Source organism: Ochotona curzoniae, unplaced genomic scaffold (genome assembly GCF_017591425.1).
Source record: "Ochotona curzoniae isolate NIBS_2020 unplaced genomic scaffold, NIBS_Ocur_1.0 scaffold_4701, whole genome shotgun sequence".
Lineage (NCBI taxonomy): Eukaryota > Metazoa > Chordata > Mammalia > Lagomorpha > Ochotonidae > Ochotona > Ochotona curzoniae.
The window spans coordinates 6995939-7017588 of record NW_024467122.1 but is presented as its reverse complement, the minus strand read 5'-3'; the positions used below and the strand labels follow the sequence as shown (position 1 = coordinate 7017588).

The following is a 21650-nucleotide window of genomic DNA, read 5'->3' as shown; positions in this document are numbered from 1 at the left end:
ACTTGACCCTTCAATAAATCTGTCCCATTAAATGATGTTATTCAATACAGCTGGAAGCCCATGTTTGGTCTAGTCATTAGGGGCCCTATCCCACGCAAGTGTGCCTAGGTATAGGTCCTAGTTCTGCTTCCTGTAATGTGTGCTCTGGGAGGCAGCAGATGGAGACTCTAGGAGTCCTGCCACCCACTGTAGAGGTGTCAGCCTTGCCCTTTTTCCACTGCTGGGCTAGTGGGAGTGAGCCAGCAGAAAGGAACTGTCAGCTCTCCTGTCTACAGCCTGCCTCTGTCTCAAAAAAGAGAAAACCTCCAGAGCTTAATAGGCTGATCTACTAGGCATGCAATAAATTGAGGATTCTATAGTCAAAATACATACTAGAATACTAAATGCTGGCACATGCCTTAAATCACTAATAAGTGTGGGGCGAATGTGGTAGCACAGCACATTAATCCCTTGCCTGTACCACCACATCCCACAAGGGTAGCTTTGTGTCTCAGATGCTCTACTTCTCATCCCACTTCCTGCTTATCACCTGTGAAAGCAGCTGAGGCTGGCTCAAGCCCTTGGACCCCTGCGCCCATGGGAGAGAGACAGACCTCAAAGAAGCTCCTGGTTTAGATTACTCCGTTCCAGCTTTTGCAGCTATCTGAACAAATTACTAGTGGAAGGAAAATCCCTCTCTCTCAAAATCTGTTTTTCAAATAAAAAAATACTAATAAGTTAAATGTCAAATAAGATTTCAGGGTCAATATCAAATATCTTTCTACCATCCTTCAGAACGTAACTGGTGGCTTTAAAAAAAATTTTCTTTTAATTGGAAAGGCAGATATACAGAAAGAAGGATATACAGAGAGAAAGATCTTCTGTCTGCTAATTCATTCCCCCAAATGATTGCAACGGCTGGACCTGAGCTGATCCAAAGCCAGGAGCCAGGAACTTCTGGGTCTCCCACGTGGGTGCAGGGTCCCAAGGCTTTGGGTTGTCCTCGACTGCTTCCCCAGGCCACAAGCAGGAAGCTGGATGGGAAGTGGAGCTGCCGAGATTAGAACTGGAGCCCATATGGGAACCTGGCTTGTACAAGGTGAGGACTTTAGCCACTAGGATACTGCACCAGCCCCCCCAAATTTTTTTAAAGATTTATTTTATATTTGTTCAAAGTCAGTTACAGAGAAAAGGACAGAGAATGATATCTTCCATCTACTGGTCTGCTTTCCGAATGACTACAAAAGTCAGAGCTAATCTGAACCAAAGCCAGGGGTCAATAGCTTCCTCGGGGACGCAAGGGTCCAAGACCTCGAGCCTTCCTCAGCTGCTTTTCCAGGCCATAAGCAGGAAGCTGGATCAGAAGTGGAGCAGCTAGGACATGAACCAGCACCATACGGGATGCTGGTACCAAAAGTGGAGGCTTAGCCTACCATCCCAGGATGCCAGTCCCATGTATTTTTTAAAATAAATCTTACTAAAGAAATTGTCTCTAGTTCTAAAAAACAATAATTAATAAGACATGCAAAAATAGCAATAAAATATTAGTAAGTATATATTATGGCATAATTATATGCAAACACTGATATTAAGAAAATAAAGCTAATTTTTAAAAATCCCTATATAAATACAAGCTGCCATTTCCAAGGTTTTAGTTTTTCAGAACATTTTAAGACTTTAAATATAGATTATCAAAATAATTCAAATCTAGTTACATATGCTAGTTACATAAAACAAAATTTCTATTAAAACAGTTTGTACTGAATTTCAATAGGTAAATTACAATCTTTATTTTTTTGTTTCTTGGGGTTTAAAAAAATTTTTTTTTTAATTTTGGTAAATTACAATTTGTATGATTAGTTTTTGGTTTTATTTCAGAGGGCTTAATTAAGCATGTAATTTATTTACCAAGTACTTTAAAATCAGCATGAAGGGCTTATCTTCTTTTTTATTGCTAATTAATTATGATGAATACGACAAAAACGTTCCTTGAATAAAGGAACAATCACTTATCAATTGCTTAAACATACGGTAGTACTCTTCATAAAATACCCATAGGAGATATAGTAAGGAACATATTAGAAATGTAAGTCAACCAAACATCTGGTAAATTATAAGGTATGTGTACTTCTTAAGATATATAAGTTCACTACAAAATTGTACCATAAAATTCAAAATTCAAAAAAAACAACCAAAAAAATTAGTTCATACTGATTTCAACTTTTATAGATATAGAACTAACTGCATAATTAAACCAAAAGTAGAGCTGTGACTAATTTATGCAAATAAGACACCTTTCTGCAGAACATAATCTTTAAACAGCCTTTCTGAGAAGTGAACAGGGCTGTGCATGGTGGTCAAGTGGCTAAAGTCCTCACCTTGCATGTGCCAGGATGCCATGTGGGCGGCGTTTCTAATCATGGCAGCCCTGCTTCCCATCCGGCTCCTTGCTTGTGGTCTGGGAAAGCAGTTGAGGACGGCCCAAAGCCTGAGGACAATGCATCTGTGTGGGAGACCTGGAAGAGGCTCCTGGCTTCAGGTCAGCTCAGCTCCAGCCACTGCAGTCATTTGGGGAGAGAATCACTGCACGGAAGATCTTCCTCCCTGTCTCTTCTCCTTTCTGCATCTATCACTTTTCAATAAAGATAAATAAATCTTTTTTAAAAAAGCAACCACCTGCCTCCTTAGCGCAGTAGGCAGCGCGTCAGTCTCATAAAAAAGCAACGAAAAAGCTTCAAAATAAATATAATGACAAGATAGCTATCTCTTCAACTTTAAGTTACACTTCATATGCCAACTTTCACAAAACTACATATCTATATTGGGAACTTTTCTATGCATGTGAAACTGAGACATCATCTACACTGCATAATTCTCTTTGCAGCTATACACAGAACAGATAAACATGTTAAGCACCTGGCATCTTTAGTTTAAGTGATATTTCAGTTCTACTATCAGCATAATATTTAAAATGCCAAGTCATTAATATTTGATAACAAGACCATCTATGAATGATAAGGGCCTTGAATCCATACAGAACCTATCCATCAAAGGGATTTCTGTTGTCACCTAATTCAATAGCCAACACAGCATGTTAGGAGTAAGGCAGCAATATGGCCAGTTATCACTGCAGTCTCAACTTCCAGCACATGTGTACAGTGCACGATAAACAGCAGTGCAGAAAAGTTTAAAAACATAAAATTACACATTCAATATTTCCACTTTTTTTCATCTTTTATCTTCCAATCCTTTTTAAAAAATCACCATGCAGTTCTAGGATAATTTATTGCTTGGGAAACAAAAGATAGCAAAAGGCAGGTAGCTATTGTGGTAAGCTCTTTTGGTGCGTAACCCAACCTTCACGGTAAACGTAAGGGCATTACACAGCTCATGAAGCTCTGGTTTGCTTCTTGGATCTCAGTCTATTCTTCCCACTACACCACAGCTGTATCTGCTGGTCTCAGCCTCATAAACCACCTTTTCCCAATTTTTAAAAACTGTTCTCTTCATCCAGAACACCTTCCTAGCACCACTTTCCCCTCCAACCACATCCTTTAACACGCTCTACTGCTGAGGTCACTTCCACGGGAAATGTCTTCTGACCAATATTCCAATTGCTTTTATAATCCTTCTCTCTCCGAAACCAAGAAAAGGAATAATGGGTTAAAAATCTTGTAGAGAAAAAAAGAATACGTATTCTAATGACAAATATCAACATATTCAATTCTTGAAACATACGGACACAGAGCTATTTGTCAACAGTCACAAGTAGGTATTCCAGAGATACTCTTCCCCATGAACTCTCATTTATGGATCTAATACATCGATCTCTAATGGAGAAAAATAAAACTCCCCAAGACAGAAAAACACTCTTACAGATGTATAATTCCTTATTAAAAAAGCACATAGATAAAGACCAATAACTGTATGATGAATAACAGTACTCAAATGCAAGGCAAAATAAAAACAGTGAAACTAAATCCCAGGAGCTCCATGCCTGGTGTGAGGTGCAGGTGCATGACCTGCGGAGCGGGAGGAAGCAAGCCTGAGAAGCGTGCACCTCCCCCTGGGAATCACGAGCCAGCCGCTCTGGGAGCAGGGCAGCGGCAGAGGTGGAGTGAAGGTTTGTCTTGTCTGCAGACACCTCATTCTTTTTCCCCAACCCTGTCGCTCCACTGCAGCCCTAGAAAGCAACAGGCGAGCTCGTCTATGCTCCTGGATTCATTCCTAAGCTGGATCATGGAGAGAAAAAATGTTCCACAAGTCTCTCTGAAGAGGTAATGCTATCAGCAAGCCTGAGTACAATGACACCTCCGGATATGAAAGGTCAGGGAACAGAGGCCATCTCCTACCCATCCCATCAGACCTCTCAAAACAGCACTCCGTCAAAAAGCTTTAATAACCAAGTAGATTTATATCAAAATGTAACCTACTAGAAATGCTTTCCACAGTTGTAACTTACACTGATACTAGTATACTATTATGAACTGCTTTTTAATTGCAAATTTGCATTAGCTGTTTCAAGTTATTTCAGAAGATATTCTTGGGGATTAAAAACACTTTAAAAGCTAGATATGGGGGCTGATGTTGTGATGTAACAGGCTGTGTCACCACCTGCGACACCACTGCTCCATATGGGTGCTGGTGTCAGCAAGGCTTCTCCACTTAGAAATTTTGTATCAATTCTCAAGAACACAGACAGAATTATGTCTTTAATTGTTTTTTTGTGTATGAAATGCCATCTAATCAAATACAGGAAACAAAGACAATAAAACATATTTTCTAAGAAATATAATCCCGAGGCCACAGCACCTACCAGTACTAGTCAGAGCAGTGTCTGGGGGTGGCCTGGGCTGCACACTGGTGCACTTGAGATCCAGGTCTGGGAGCAGGCCTGAAAGGGGTCCTCAGGGGGCTCCCCAACTCCAAGAAGGAGCCTAGTCTAGGGGCAGGCTGGGCCAAGCTAGGCTGCAGCACCTGCCAGTGTACATGAGGGATGGGTCTGGGGGCAGTTCTGGAAGGGATTCACAAGGGACATCTGGACTAGGCAACAGTACCCACTGGACAGGGAGAAGCTGGCTTGAGCCACAGCACCTGTTGGCATGAGGACTAGATCTGGGCACAGGCCTGGGTGAAGTTTTTGGGGCTTGCCCTGACCAGGTCTGACCATCCACCGTACACGCAAGACTGGATCAGAGAGTGGGGGAGGCAGGGGTCAGGCAGGCTGGGTGTCAGCACATTCCAGCACATTCCAGCTCTCATGGCAACTGGGCCTGGGGACCAACTCAGCATGAGCTCTTGAGTCAGCCCGTTAAGTACATTCTACTCAATCCCCAAATGGTGCAGGACTGGGTTGTCCCTCTTGTGGGCTCCATGTAAAGAAACAGAATATACTGGGATGCACATGAAAGAAAGGGAAGCCAGTCTCTCTGATTTAACAGAGGACCTTGAATGCCTCACCAAAATATGGAAAGAGCAGCAAATTCAACAATACGACAGGCCATATTCTTTATCAAGTATCTAAGGCTACGGACATATCAGAACAGACATACACAGCTGGTAAGTATGGGAAGTGGCATCTTACACCTGGTATAACGAAGCCAACACCACATCAGAATAATCAAGATTATTCAAGTAATAAGCTCAGGTTATTCTTCCCCCACCCTCCTCTATCAGGGTCCCTGGGATGAAATGAGGAGACCATCTCTGTCCCCTGGTGCTTATGTGATCTGGTAGCAAAAAGCACTGCAACAACACCTCCCCTACCCCCACCCCAATTACCAAGGTCGAGGAGGGAGAGTGAGGTCTTCTCTGAACTTCCCCTTTCCCATTCACTACATCTCTTCCCATCCCACCCAGAAACTTGCATGGGCCTGCACTGCAGTCCCCTTACCTATGTAACAAACATTCAAAAATAAAACAGCTTTTAAGTAAACAAATAAATAGGAAACAGTCCTGAAAAGCAGTAAATGAATATTTTCATATGATACCACTTTTAAACACAGAAGTGATATTCATCTCCATCTCAAAGTTAGTCTCTTGTGCAGCTTATCCTAATGTAGCAGGCCATATTTATTAATTTCAGTACCTAAATGCAATCTAAATAAATGCTCATTCAAAAAGGCACATAAAAATCATTTAAAACTTTCATGGATTCCAAACAAATTCTGAAAGCTGACTAAAATTTTAAATTGAATATTTAAGATACTGGTTTTAAAATATAAGAAATACAAAACAAATACAAAGAACAATATCCTATACATGAGTTTTTAACGATTGTGGCTATACAAAGTTAAAATGTAGATAAATGCAAAATATCATGCCTACCTGTATTTATAACTATTATATTCAAACAATTATTCATAACACATTGATCTTATAGTGTTCCCAGAAAACATGCAAGATTTAACTGCATATAACACATGTGCACTACTGCGGCAGAGACTACACAAGGGCAGTGAGCAGCTCAGTTTCCCCAAACTCCAGTATATTCCAAATACAACAAAGCCGACAACAAGTACTCCCTTGAGGAGAGGGCACTTGGTGCAAGGTTAAGACACACTGGGGACACCTGTATCCTCCAGCAGAGAGCCACAGCTGCGCCCCAGCTCCTGGTTCACGTGCACCTTGGGTGGCAGCAGTGTATGGCTCAGTCCTCAGGTCCCTGGTACCCCCTTGGGAGGCCTGAACTGAAGTTCCCAACACCAAGCCTTGGCCTGGCCAAGCCCTGCCTATTGTGCATATTTGGAGAGTGAACCAGAAGACAGGACACATGCTTGCTCTTAAGATGACAGATAGCTGCCTTGTCTTTATTTGCTCCTTTGGCTACCTGAAAGGTCTAAAGGAGGCCAGAATCTCTCCATCAACTTGCTAGAACTTTATACATATAATTAAGACATACCTTAAGATGTAATACATACAGACACACCCTCAGTTGATAAAAGTCTATTTTAATGATTTACAAACCTATGGGTAGAAAGAATATTATTGTGACATGGGTAAGAAACTTCTAATATCAACTTGCAGAACCCATGGCACATAAAGACTCCTCAAATATCCAGGCCAAGTGAGTAAATGGGTACCTAAAAGCTTGCAACTGATTAAAAGGAAATGATATGGAAAAGGAAAACCTATCATAAAGAAATCCTTTATAATCCAATGTATCTTCTCTCTGCTATACTTATAAAACTCAGAATTTCATTAAATATTTTTGATATGATTTGTGCTAGAGAATATATTTAAAAATACAATTAAAAATAAAAAAGAAAAATTTCATTTGGCAATCAGCCATAAAAGTTTTCTTTCATATTGAAGTAGACCATAATAAGGAAGGCTGCTATTAAATGTTTGAAATCTAGTCTTTTACACTTCTATTGATAACAACATAGATGAAGTCTGAGGTAGGATTCTGTGAGGATTAAATTGGACTACTTTCTCCACATTCTCAAAGAAAACACTTCAAGTTGTGCAAAATACCCTCGATGTCCAGGGGCCAAGGATGACAACTGCTGCAATGGAAGAGCAGAGCAGTTACAGTTGGGGAGTGTCAAAAACACCTTTTTGTTGACACTATCAAAATCAACTCTATTTCTTTGACTTAAGGCAGTGTGGCTTTCAATAGGGAACACACAAACAATTTAAACTTAGCACAGAAAACATACTGTAATGATCTTCCATGTACAAAACCACAATACAAAATGAACTAATAATACATAATAGGAAAGGAGTACTAAATAGTTCCTGTTACAAGTAACTACCAAGACAGACCATAAATGCTAGTACAAGGGTACTTCAAACAGTCCACAGGACAACAGAAGTAAAAGATAATGTGCAGGGCGGAGGCAGGCTTGTATTGTGGTGTACTAGGTAACACCGCCACCATCATGCCAGCATCCAATATGGGTGCTAGTTCATGTCCTGCTTTCCATGGACTTGTGAGACTTCTCAGAGGGTGAAACAATTTACAACTGGCATAAACTAAAGTCCATGAAGGGGTCTGGTTAAAGATGCAAGCTTCATACTCACTTCAGGGTAGGTCACTGCTGTAGCCCCATGAATAAATGGTAGTTAACTCAAAGCAGCAGAGTTGTAATTATGCTATCCTTTTCTTTCCCATTTGAAACAACTTATTATTAGCTAAAAATAACAAGTTGGTTTTAGAATAAAAACGTAATTTTCCAACAACAAACTGAATCAATCACAGTCCAACAAATAGTTAAAAGAATACTGGGAAATTTTAACTGTATTTTCAAAACTAAAACAATCTCTAAAACAATCTGTGGAGACTAATATATTCGATGTCTCTGCAATAAAATCAGTATTAGCATGTGGCATCACAAATGCTCCACTTCCAACCCAGTTTCCTGCTGTTGTGCTGGTCCAAATATCTGGATTCCTGCCCCTACTCAGAAGACGTGCATGGAGTTCCCAGCTCAAGGCTTCTGGTTGGCCCAGCCCCACCCTTCACAGTCATTTGCAAAGTAAAACAAAAATTGCAAGATCTCTTGTTCTGTTTCTCTCTGCCTTCAAATAATAAAATAAATATTTTTAAAAGCAATCTGACAGTTTGTTATTAAATGAAATTGTTTTAATTCACACATTATTAGCCATGTGTTACCTCCACAATATCCGAGTTGGTTCTGCTTTCATGAGGCTCGTTGTATTCTGTGTACTTGAGAAGAACCTTGTCCATGTCAGTGCTGGCATACTGAAACAGTTTGTTGGAGCTGTTGAAAATGATGAGTGCTATCTCACAGTCACAGAGCACACTCAGTTCATAGGCTTTCTTCATCAATCCAAACTTTCTCTTTGTAAAAGTGACCTAGACAACCAAAGGGGAAAAAAGTATATTTTTGTTAGAAGTAGAAATCTCAGCCACCTTATAAAAATTGAGATTCCTAACTTCATGTTCTGCACGGGCCAACCTTTCACCATCAAAAGCGATTAACCAGAGAAGGAAACAGTGGTCTCATCATCCAGCTGAAAAATTTGTATCATAAAAAACCCTTAAATCCTACCCCTAACTAATCCTACATCACAGACTTAAATCTGTAAACAAACACATACATCCACGAATCTACCTCACAATCTCCCCTCTTGCTCTGTGCACACTGAAATTCAGCCTTAAGTCAGCAAATTCCCCAACATCCTCAAGTTCTTCCATTACTTTTGACTAGTGGAAATCTGATACCTGCAGTCCTCTCAAATAATCAGTAGGACTTGCTTTTAAATATTATACTTCTCATATTCAAAGTCCTAAAATAAGTCAAGTTATTCTCTATTTTCAAATTATTTGTCCTTCCTTGTTTTTCAAAAGGCGTTAACTTCTTAAAATTTATTCATTTACTTATTTTCAAAGTCAGAGTTACACAGAGAAGAGACATAGATCTTCCATCACTCCCCAAATGGTCCCAAGGGCAGCACTGGGCCAGGACGAAGCCAGGAGCTTCTTCCAGGAGGCTTCCATGTGGGAGGCAGGGCCGGAAGCACTTGGGCCATCTTCCGTACAAACCAGTGTCCAAATGGGATGTCGGTGATACTAGTGGCAGCTTCACTCACTAAAACATAAGGCTGACCACTCAAGTCTGAAACATTTTGAGGATCATGTGACAACCTTCCTTGTGGTAAGCACAAAATGACTCCCTAGTCACTCCACCTCCCGTGCTAATAAGCATCACTTGATTACATTTTCCTGTAGCCTGCTTTTATCCCTGGTGACTTCAAAATTTAAAAATCCATGCAAACACCTTAGTCTCTCAGTTCCATCATCTCCTATCCTCTCATCATTTCACCTCAAATATCTCAACTATACGCCACCCACTCTTCCATCTTCCTTTGCTATCCTATTTTGTATAATTTCTCTGGAAATTTCTTTTACCTTATCAAGCCCTACAGTCCATTTACCTCATCAATGTGTTATCTACCTATCCCCTTCTCCTTTCCCTCTCAGGAGATCTGATGGTCCATCATTATCTTCACTCACTTCTCTCACGAACACCTTCACAATACAACCCCAACCAGAAACCCAACGCTCTCTACACAAGCCCAATTACTCCTGTTGATTCATGCACGTAACTGGCAATTCCTGGGAGCAAAACATCCATACACAGTATCTTCCTGAACTGATGATCACAAATCCCAAATAATATTCAACTTCGCCTGACAATCCAAATTGCAATCTGTTTTATTTCATTAACACATTCTAGAAGCCAATTATTTCTCATCTTCAGTACAATATTTAACTCCCCTTTGACAATCTTACTTAAATCATTAACAACAATGAGGTGATCATTGTGGCATAGCAAGTAAAGCTGCCATCTTGCAACACTAGAATTCCATCTGGATGCCAGTTCATATCCTAGCTGCTATATTTCTGATCCAGTTCCCTGTTAATGGCCTGGGAAAAAAAACAGAGCATGGCCCAAGTACTTGAACACCTGCCACCCACACAGGATACCCTGATGAATACTGTTTCCTGGTTTGGCCTGGGTCAGCACTAGCTGCTGTTAGCCATTAGGGGAATGAACCAGTGAATGTAAAAATGTTTTTTACCCCTTTTTCTTTCAAATAAATAAATAACTAAAAAAAAAAAGAATTATTTTACTTAAAAATCAGAGGGAGACAGAGAGAGAGAAAGAGAGTATCTTCCTTCTGCTGGTTCATTTCCCAAATGGTCACAATGGCCAGATGTGGGCAGATCCAAAGCTGGGAGCCAGGAGCTTTCTCTAGTCTCCCAAATGAGGGTTAGGGCTTACCGCCTCGGGCCAGGTCATCAGCAGGGAGCTGGACCAGAGGTGCAACAGCTGGGATTTGAGCAGCACCTACATGGGATGCCAGCACCACCGGTGGAACATCAGCCTGTTGTGTCATCATGTTAGCCCCAATAGATAAATCTTTTTTAGAAATTAAAAAGGTAAAAATAAAGAGGAGCAAGTTTAGGTTTCTATTAGCTGTACCTTCCCCCAGCCCTTCTTTGCTGTTACTGGCTTTTCCATCCCCATTCCTTCCCATGTGCTTCTCTCTTGCCCTCTGCTAGACAAGCACCCCACAGAGAACTCTCCACCCTCTGTCCTCACTCTTCTCTTCCCTGCAGCCACCGTACCTTTTTTACTTCAGAGTCAAAATGTTGAAAAGAAATGTCTACAATTGACTACAAATGTGCCGCCACCTACTCTCTCTCCTAACCTAGAACAATCAGATTTCTACTCCCCACAGTCCACCAAAATGGTATCTGCAACTTCTATGAACAAAATCAGTGGTCCCATTTTGGTGCCTATTTACTTTTATACTTAAGCAGCATTTGACAAAGTTCATACTCCTCACTATTCTTTCCAGATGGTCATGACCAGAATACTCTCCTGGGTATTCTGCTACTTGGATTTCAGTGGCACTCTTTTCAGCCTTTGTAGCTATCTCTTCTCTTTCACTTAATGATATTTAACAGCTTGTACGTTTTAGACTTGGGCTTCTTGCTCCTTTTAATCCTAACAGTGCTTGTCAAATGACAAGCTACATAGCTGTAAAATAAATAAACACATTCTCCCTGTAGTCTTCCCCATTTTTAAAAAAAAGATTTATTTATTTTTATGGGAAAGGCAGGTTTACAGAGAAAGGAGAGACAGAGAAAAAGTTCCATTGGTTCAAGTATCCGCAACAACTGGAGCTGAGCAAATTCGAAGCCAGGAGCCAGAAGCTTCCACCAGGTCTTCCATGCTGGTACAGGGTCCCGAGGCCCTAGGTAATCCTCCACTACCTTCTCAGGCCACAAGCAGGGAGCTGGATGGGAAGTGGAGCAGTCAAGACATAAACCAGCACCAATATGGCAGCCCAGCACATGCAGGTGAGGTTTCAGTCACTGAGCCATCTCTCTGGGTCCAATCTTCCCCATTTTTCCAAATGGCATCACCATCCAAAATCAAAAAGAAAATTATTCTTGATCTCTCTTATCCTAATAGGGTTTTCATATAATCCTCATGAATTATCCCAGCTGTACCTCTGAAACGTATCTCAAATGTATCTACTATCAGATCCAGCAGTGTGGCTTAGCAAACAAAGCTGTCGCCTGCAAGGCCAGAAACCCACATGGATGCTCGGTTCCTGCTCTGCCACTACCAACTCCTTGCTGGTGGCCTGAGAAAGGCAGCAGAAAATGGCTCAAGTGCCAGGGTCCTGCTACCCATGTGGGAGACCTGAAAGAAAACTGGCTTCATCCTGGCCTGGTCCTAGCTATTGTGCTACCTGGAAAGTGAACCAGCAGATGGAAGATATCTCTCTCTCTAACTTTCAAACACACAAATAATGTACATTTTTTTTTTAATGTATACACTATTTATACTACTATTACCCAAACTAAATAGATTGAATTTACTGGATTTCCTGTCTCATCTTTAAAACAGTGTAGAATATTTGCCAAAGTGATACAGCATATGTGGGAACTTAATTTTTCACTGCACTGAATGTAACACCCAAATTCACTGAGCACATAAGATAAATAATTTCTCTATCTAATCATATTTCTTGTCATTATCATTTAGACCACCAATCTAATACTACAACAGGTGTGTGCAAATATACATGATCTGTGTTCTTCAGGTGCTTTCCAACTTAAAAACTCTATTAAGTATGTGGCTGCTCCTTTTCCAATCTAGTTCCCTGCCAATGCACCTGGGAAGGGCAGTGGAGGATGGCTCGAGTCGCTGGACCTGCCTGTCACTCAGGTGACAGAATTCTAGGCTCCTGGTTTCAGTCTGGCCAAACCACAGCAACCACTTGAGCATGGAATGAACAGATGAAAATCTCTCTCTCTCCTTCTCCCTTTGTCACTGTTTCAAATAAAATCACTGAAAAATAATAATAAAGCTTGCATCATTGTTTTTGAAAAGTCCTCGTTATATAATGCAAATATAATTTTTACATGTCACACTTTCCATTTCACCTATACAAAATTCTAATACACATTTGCAGCAACATAGCATCTTTCAATCCATATTTTCCTGATCATATAATCCTATTCATACACATACGCACACACAATTTTTACAAAATAAGGCTTTATCAATACTCTTAGTGTTTGTTTTATTCATTTCAACCTAATCTTCTGGAGTCTCAGTATGAACTAATCTGAAAGTCATAACAGAATTTATAACCAGTCTTAGGAGGACACGTCCACATTTTTCTGACTTTTTAAAGAAATTTATTTATTTTTATCTGAGAGGCAGATTTAAAGGGGAAAAGAGAGGGAGAGAGAGAGAGGAAGAGAGATTGATTCCCTATTTGGTTCACTGTCCAAATAGCTCCAATAGCCAGGGTTGAGCTGTTCCAAACAAAGGAGTGAGGAGCTTTTTCAGGTCTCCCACATGGGTTCAGGGGTCCAAAGCTTGGGCCAACCTCCACTGTTTTCCCAAGCAATAGGCAGGAAGCTGAATCAGTAGTGGAGGAGCCAGGACTGGAACTGGCACCAATTGGGAAGTACTATGCTACAGGTAGAGGATTAGCCTGATAAGCCATTTCTGGGCCCCTCTTTTGTTAGTTTTATCTCCAGAACCTCTACAAGATCCTCCCAGTGAAGACCACAGAAAGCCCCCTGGGGTTTCAGCAGGAAGATACATGGCTATTTTGAAGTATGTCAGCATTTTGTTCCAAATAGGAATTTTTACTAACAGCAAGAACTACTTACCAGAGCTGAACTTGTAGGGGGTTTAGTAGAGCTTAACCAGTCTAGGAAAAGGCAAATATCCAACTCCAAAGTCCTGCCTAAGGGGAAGAAGAAGGTGACGGAGCAACACTTGGTCACACTCCAGGAGCTCAAGTCACCAAAGCACTACAACGCTCCTTCTCAACCTCACCACACCACTAGCAGTCTAGTTAGCACAAGTTCACTCTCCCAGATGCATCAAGTGTGACTCCCAACAAAAGATCAGACAGCATACTAAAAGGTAAGAAAAAACACTCTGACAAGATACAGCAAACAACAGGATAAAAGCCATACAGGAAAGGAATGTTGGAATTATCAGACCAACATTACAAAATGACGATCATGAATATTCTTAGAACTCCAACAAAAAAGCAGAGAATATGTAACAGCAGCAAAGTAAATGTAGTAAGAGCTAAGAAAGAAAACATGTAAAAAAGCAAATCATTCTAACAGAAATCAGCAACGTCTTTTTGAGGTTGGTAGGCTAAAAACTAAAGAAATAATCTCTCTCTAAGGGTCCCAAAGCAACAGCCTAATGGCTAAAGTCCTTGCCTCACACATGCCAGGACCCCATATGGGCACTAGTTCATGTCCTGGCAACCCTGCTTCCCACCCAACTCCCTACTTGTAGACCGGGAGAGCAGTCAAGGATGGCCCAAAGCCTTGGGACCCTGCATCGCTCAAGTGGGAGATGCAGAAGAGGCTCCTGGCTCCTGGCTTTGATTCAGTTCAGCTCTGGCCGTTGCAGCTGCTTGGGGAGTGATTCAATGCATGGACGATCTTCCTCTCCGTCTCTCCTCCTCTGGATATCTGCCTTTCCAATAATAAATAAATAAATCTTAAAAAAAAAAAAGAATCTCTAAGCTTGAGAAAATATCCTTAATTAAAAATCAGAGAAAAAAAAGATTGAGGAAAAGTCTATCTAAGAACTATAGGATAATGAAACACATGTAAGATAAGAGTAATAGAAATATCAGAAGAAGAAAACAGGAGAGCCAAAATACTACTGTTTCCCAACTGGGTTCCATCCTTATAAGCCCATCTTCAGTTGACAGTCTCGGGCTGAAAGGGCCTGTGCAGCGTGGAGCATGAGCTGTTCACCCAGCTGGAACGTGATTCACTGCAGGAGGCAGCTCCGTGTCTCCGGCATCACAAGAATATCCTACCACATTAGGATGGGAAAGCATCAAAATTCAATGTACAGTTTCTTCTAAATGAGTTATACTTTTGGACTATCACAAATTCAAAAACTTATTAAGTCAAGTCATTCTAAGCCAGAGACCATCTATCATCTGAAGCGATAACAGAGAATTTTCCCAAATTAATGTCACACACCAAACCAGAAATACAACACCAGGCAGGACAAATGTCAAAAAATAAAAATGTATATGTATCTATGCATTGCACATACCCATATAAGTTGAAAAACAGATCAAGAAAAAATGGAGAAAAACATTTTACCTAAAGGAGAACAAAGATAGATAACAACTGCACCCAAGTTCTTAAAAACCATGCAAACAACAAAGAGGGAGGAATAAAAGATTTAAAGTGTTAAAGAGCAGTGGCAGCACGGTATATAGCAACTAACTTTCCTCTTGCAGCAAGGGCATCCTATATGGGCACTGACTGCTGTCCTGGCTGCTCCACTTCTGATCCCGTTCCCTGCTAATGTCTTGGGAAAGCAGCAAAGGATGGCCCAAGACCTTGGGCCACTGAACCCACAAATGGGAAACCAGAAGCAGCTCTTGGCTCTCAGTTTCTGACCAGCTCAGCTCTGGCCACAGCAGCCATTTGGAAAGTGAACCATGGAAATGGTCTTCTCCATCTTCCCCGCCCCCCTCACTGTAATTTCTTCAAGTAAAACAATAGATCTTTGGTAGGCATTATGAAAAACTCCACCAGGGGCCAGCCAACCCTTCAACTGCAGCATCGGCAACCCACCCGGGCACTGGTTCTTATGCTTGCTGTTCCACTTCAATCTACATTCCTGCTAATGTTTCTGGGAAAGCAGAGGAGCAAGGCCCAATGCCTTGGGTCCCTTCACCCACATGGGAGACATGGAAGAGCTCCTGGTTTCGGATTGGGTCAGCTCTAGCTGCTGCAGCTGAGGGGGAGTGAACCAGCGGATGCGGGATCTTTCTCCTTGCCTCTTCCTCTCTCTGTAAAACCTGCTTTTCAAGTAAAACTAAATGGCTGAAAGAGGGGGATAACTCCATCAACCCCAATTCTACCTTCAGTGAAGTAATCCTTACAAAATAAAGAAGGAATATAGACTTTCTCAACAAACAAAAAATGAGGAAATTTGTTGTTACTGGGTCTGTCTTAAAACACATGCTGAGGAAAGTTTCTATAGTCACAAACATGGATTTGGAAAAAAATAACAATGCAAACAATTCAAAGTAATAACAGATGACTGTGATTTATGTGAAAGTAAAATGAATGGCAGCCATGATAAAAAGAACAGGAGGCAAGCATTACATATTGTTGTTGTATATTCACACTTACTGTGAAGTGGTCCAATGTTACTTGAAAGTGTATTTGGAATTCATTATAAACATATATTGCAAATTCTAAGGCAATCATTTTAAAAAAAAGAAGTATCCAATATGCTATAAAAGAAAATAGAAAGCCAAATAAAAAGCTCAATTAAAACCAGAAAAGGCAAAGGCTGTCATGGATTGATTGGGCCTTGACTCCCCAGATTCATGCAACTATCCAGACCCCAAAGTCTTTGCTAACAGGTAACAGATAAACATGGATTAGAGTAACTGACTGAGTAACTGATTAGAGTAACTTGGCCAGAAGGCTGACTGTTTCAAAATATTTGCTTATTTGTTTACATATTGTTAACAGGCAGAGTAACAGGACAGGATGAGAGGTTGGGGAGAAGAGGGGGAGTGATAGGGAGAAAAATATGGAGGAGAGGGAGTGGGGAGGGATGGAGGGAAGGAAGAAGGACAGCGAAGAGAGTGAGATGGACCTTCCCTTTGTTGATACACTCCTCAAATGGTTACAATGGTCAGGACTGGGTCAGGTCAAAGATGAAAGCAAACGACTCCACCCAAATCTCCCATAAAGGTGGCAGTGGGCTTTGTACATCAACAGAAAGCCAGGGCTAACCACCTGCATGACAGCCATCTCTGGACCCAGAACTGTTGTGTTTTTAAGATTTACTTTACTTGTATTTGAAAGGCAGAGTTACAGAGAGGAAAGAAAGAGATCCTCCATCCACTGCTTCACTTCCTGTGAGCTGCAACAGCTGGAGCTGAGCTGCTCCAAAATCTGAATCCAGGAGCTTCTTACAGGTCTCCCACGTAGGTGCAGGGACTCTAGGACTTAAGTCCCCTTCCACTCTTTCCAAGGTACAAGGGGCTGAACGGAAAGTGGAGCAGCCAGAGCATGTATCAGCATGGGTGCCAGCACCACAGGCGGAGGCCAGGACTACTATGCCACAGCACTACCTGTGGTATTGCTTTTTAAAACTGAATCCAAGCTAGATTCTCTCTCTGCTTCCTAGTTAGTTCATCATGCACTTATTTCTTCACGCATGCCCCTCTATCACCAGCCTGTACAAGAAACCAGACTGTGACCTCCAAACTGCAAGCCTGGTTAAGAAATCTCTCAGGCATTTAAATTTACAAAAAAAAAAAAGACAAAAGCTAAAGACAAAAAGGGGAAAAAGATTAAGACTAACAAATATGGAAGATATTAATCAAACTACATCAAAATTCACTTCGAACACTTACTTTATTTTTACTTCAAAAGCAGATTTTACAGGGAGAAGAAACTGAAAGACATCTTCCACCCCTTGGTTCATTCCCCAACTGGCTGCAATACTGAAGCTGAACTGATCCACAGCCAAGAGCCAGGAGCTGCTTCAAGGTTTTCCACATGGGCACGGGAGCCCAAGACCTTGGGCCATCTTCCACTGCTTTCCCCGGCCACAGGCAGGGAGCTGGATTAGAAGTGGAGCAACTGGGACATGAGCTAGTGCCTATATGAAATGCTAACACCACAGGCAAAGACTAAGCCTACATGCCACAACAGTGACCCATCAATAATCCCTTTGAACATCAACAGCATAAATCTATATATACACAAAGATAAAAAATAAAATCCAACTACATATTTTGTTTACCAAAATCCACTTCAAATACAGATTAAAAATACAGAAGCAGATATAAGATATTAATACAAGTCAAAAGAAAACTGAAGTAGCTCTATTAATTTCAATAGAGCAGACTTCAAAGCAAGTAAAGTCATACCAACTAAAACAAGTAATACATAATGATAAGATCAATTCTCCAAAAAGATAGAAAAATTCTTTCAGTGTGTGTATGTACCAGTTATCAAAATACATGAGCTAAGGATAAAGCTGCAAACAGGAAAGACGACTCCACTACCAATACGAGCAATTTTGATAGTCCTCTATCAAGACAGTTTTAACAGGCCAAAAATGTAAATATGTAATTATACTCAGTAGTACCAGCAACTGGACGTAAGTAACATCCTTACACTACTACACTGCGCAACAGCAGGATACGCTTTCTTCTCAAGCTTACAGGAAACATTCACCATAATCACAGGCCAGGTGATGAGACACACCTCAACAAATATAAGAGACCAGCAGTGAATGGCAATAGAATTAAACAAAAAGTCAGGAGCACACCCACATAATTTCAAAATGCTTCATGAGACTAAATAAACCACTTTCAAATGACATAGGGATCAAGAGAAAGTACTTAGAACTAAATGAAAACTTAGTGACTCTTGAACTTGGTGAAGCACACGTAGCAGTACCTACAGCTAACCTCACACTTCACAGAGAGAACTGGGGGCATTCCTGCAGAGATGAGACCAAGGAAAGATGTCCCCTTCTCACTGTTCCTTTCCAACACAGTACTACAAGTCACAGCCAATACAATAATGATGAGGATCTAGAAGACACATGGATGGGGGGGGGGGGGCGGCGCAGGCTGTTTACAGATGACACACTTGCCTATGTAGAAAATCCCAAAGAACTGACAAGAAAAATTATATATTTTAGATAAAGAAATCAAAGAACTAAATTAATGGAATTAAAGGAGAGCTATTTGATGTTACTGGGTAAGAAACTGCAATACTGACAAGAAATCAGTTCTTTTCAATGTATAAACAAATTCCAAATAAAACTACCAGGGAACTATTTTGTAAACTGAAAAACTTTTCACAAATTTAAATGAAGAAGCAAAAGACCTAGAATAATAGTAAACAGAGAAGTAAAACAATAAAACATGAAGGACCTCAGGACTCACTATAAAGTAAATCTCACTTCAAGACTCACAAAGCTAAAGTAATCAAAACAGTGTCACTTAAGTGAGAGAACAACAAGTCAATAAAACAGGAAAGTACTCAAAAACAGGCCCACAGGCCTACAGCAACTAGTTCATGACAGAAGACTGAAAACAAGATAGTGAGACCACAGGCTTTTCAACAAATGCTGCTAAAACAACTGAACAGCTACAAGTAAAAAATGAATCTGGACTTGGAACCCACACTTTCCACAAAAATTACCTGGAAAAAAAAAAAAAAGCAATGCAAACCATACAACTCTTGTGAGTTTTCAAAGGAGAAAACCTAGCTGACCCGGCATTGGGTGAGGTTTTAGACGTCACACCCGTGGCACAATCTACGAAGAAAAGAAATCCTGAAGCTCGGCAACAAGAAAATGAGCAATCTCATTATTTAACAAAAAAGTGAACTGACACTTTACCAAGGAGATACAGAGAAGACAATTGTAATAAAAGATTTTGCACATTAATGAATGGCAAATTAAAACAAGATAGCACTACATACCTATTAGAATGGCAAAAATCCCAAACACTGACAACACCAAATGCTGACGAAGATATGTGACAATAAGAACTCTCATTCACTGCTGGTGGAAATACAAAATGGTATAGCCACTTTAGAAGACAGTTCGGCACTTAGAGAACTAAGCCTACTCTAAACCAGACAATCCATCCCTACACTTCCTCATATTTATTCAGCACATGAAAACTTACACCTAGCCAAACTTGCACATGGATTTTACAGCGGTTTTATTCATAACTGCCAAAATTTCTGAGCAATCAAGATGCCATTCATTAGGAGAGTGAATAAATAAATGCTGGTACACCCAGACAATGGAATATTATTCAGAATTAAAAAGAAAGGAGTTCTCATGCCCTGGAGAGACAAGGAAGCATAAATGTGTATTAAAATGAAAAGGTTTCAACCACATAACATTTTGAAAAAGCCAATATATGGAGACAGCTGACAGGCTGACAGGAGTTTGGGAGAAAGGAAAAAACAGGCAGAGCACAGAGTTTTGTAAGGGCAACCAAACCATTCTGCCCAAGGATACAGTGGTAGATACATGTCCTTACACAGAATCATATAGGTGGTATCATAACAAAAATTAGAATATAAACTAGGAATGACAATCACCTGCCAATGTTCGATTCCTCCAGTGTTAACATACCACTCTGCTGTTGGCTTTTGGCAGCAGCGGAAGCTCTCAGGAGCAAAGCTAGGAGAACTCTTTCTACTCAAGTTTTCTTAGAACCTAAAACTGATCTAAAAAATTATGTATTTCAAAAATAATTTTGCAAGGGGTTAGGGTTGTGACATAGCAATGCAAAGCCATTGCCTGTGACACGAGCAGAGAATGTCCCAAGTATCTGGGCCCTTGCTACCCAAGGAGACGTAGATGAAATCCTTGGTTCCTGACTTTGGTCTGGTGGTTGCAGCCGTCTGAGGAGTTAGTCAGCAGATGCAAGATCTGCGCGTGTGTGGCTTGCCCTCTCTGCCAACTCTGCCTTTCAGACAAAACAAACAAACAAACACCTCGCTTAAAAAATCAGGTTTTTTGAAAGTGTGTAAGAATGTAATTCTGAATAATCTTTGGAATTGTGAAACTGTAAATGAAGTTCAACAATGTCTTTCTATTCCGTATCTGGACCATGCTCTATTCTTTGTTTGAACTGTATCTTCCCAATGGCCCACCTCAGAGCCAGTCAGGTACAGCAGCTCTTGGAGAATCAGAGGATCTCAGTAGGACGGAAAGCAACTGTTTCCACTATGCATTTTTCCACAGGAATAAAGAATTATTCATATAGCACAACGATAATGTTTATGTGTGAAAAAGAAGCTGTAATAAGATGCTTTCCTCACAGATATTTCTGGTTTTTACCTGTTTGATTGTATAAAATGATAAAAAAAAAAATTTTTAAATAGTACAATCATTCCAATAGTTTTTACAAAATTTAGGCAAGATGTCTGTTTTTCTCCTTCTTGTAACACCAAATACATTTAATATCTACACTTCTTGGAATTTAATCATTTTGTTCATTTTTTTAAAGATTTATTTATTTTTATTGCAAAGTCAGTTATACCGAAAGGAGGAGGAGAGACAGAGAGGAAGATCTTCCATCCAATGATTCACTCCCCAAGTAACCACAACGGTCCGAGCTGAGCCAATCTGAAGCCAGGAGTCAGGAGCTTTTCCAGGTCTCCCATTTGGATACAGGGTCCCAAGGCTTTGGGCCATCCTCGACTGCTTTCCCAGGCCACAAGCAGGGAACTGGATGGAAGCAGGGTTGCCAGGACATGAACTAGCACCGATATGGGATCCTAGTGTGTTCAAGGCGAGGATTTTAGCCGTTAGGCCACAGAGCTGGGCCCTCATTTTGTTCTCTTAATGTCTCATAGATCTAATCCTAACATTTCTTGAAGCTCTTATATTTCCTTTTTATTTCTAAGTACACAGAGCACAATATTCTATATAATATTCATCATGGAGATACCTTGTTGGAGGTGAGCACCGTAGCTTAGCAGAGTAAATCACCATTTGACACAGGTTGACTGGGACTGAATTCCACCTCCACTTCTACTGTAACTTTCCACCTACACACCTGGGAACAGCAGATGATCCCAGTGCTTGGCTGCCTGCCATTCC

General features: G+C 40.7%; 1 protein-coding gene across 4 annotated transcripts in view; it reads right to left on the bottom strand.

The window, feature by feature from the left end:
- The window catches only part of MEF2A (myocyte enhancer factor 2A), a 125507-nt gene that overhangs the window by 55154 nt on the left and 48703 nt on the right, over positions 1–21650 (bottom strand). For 3 of the 4 annotated variants that reach the window (XM_040969198.1, XM_040969200.1, XM_040969199.1), the window contains exon 3: positions 8597–8800. The exons of the other annotated variant lie outside the window; for it this stretch is intronic. In XM_040969198.1, the coding sequence (XP_040825132.1) occupies positions 8597–8800 (204 nt within the window). The remainder of the gene's footprint in view (positions 1–8596; positions 8801–21650) is intronic. 4 annotated transcript variants of the gene reach the window in all.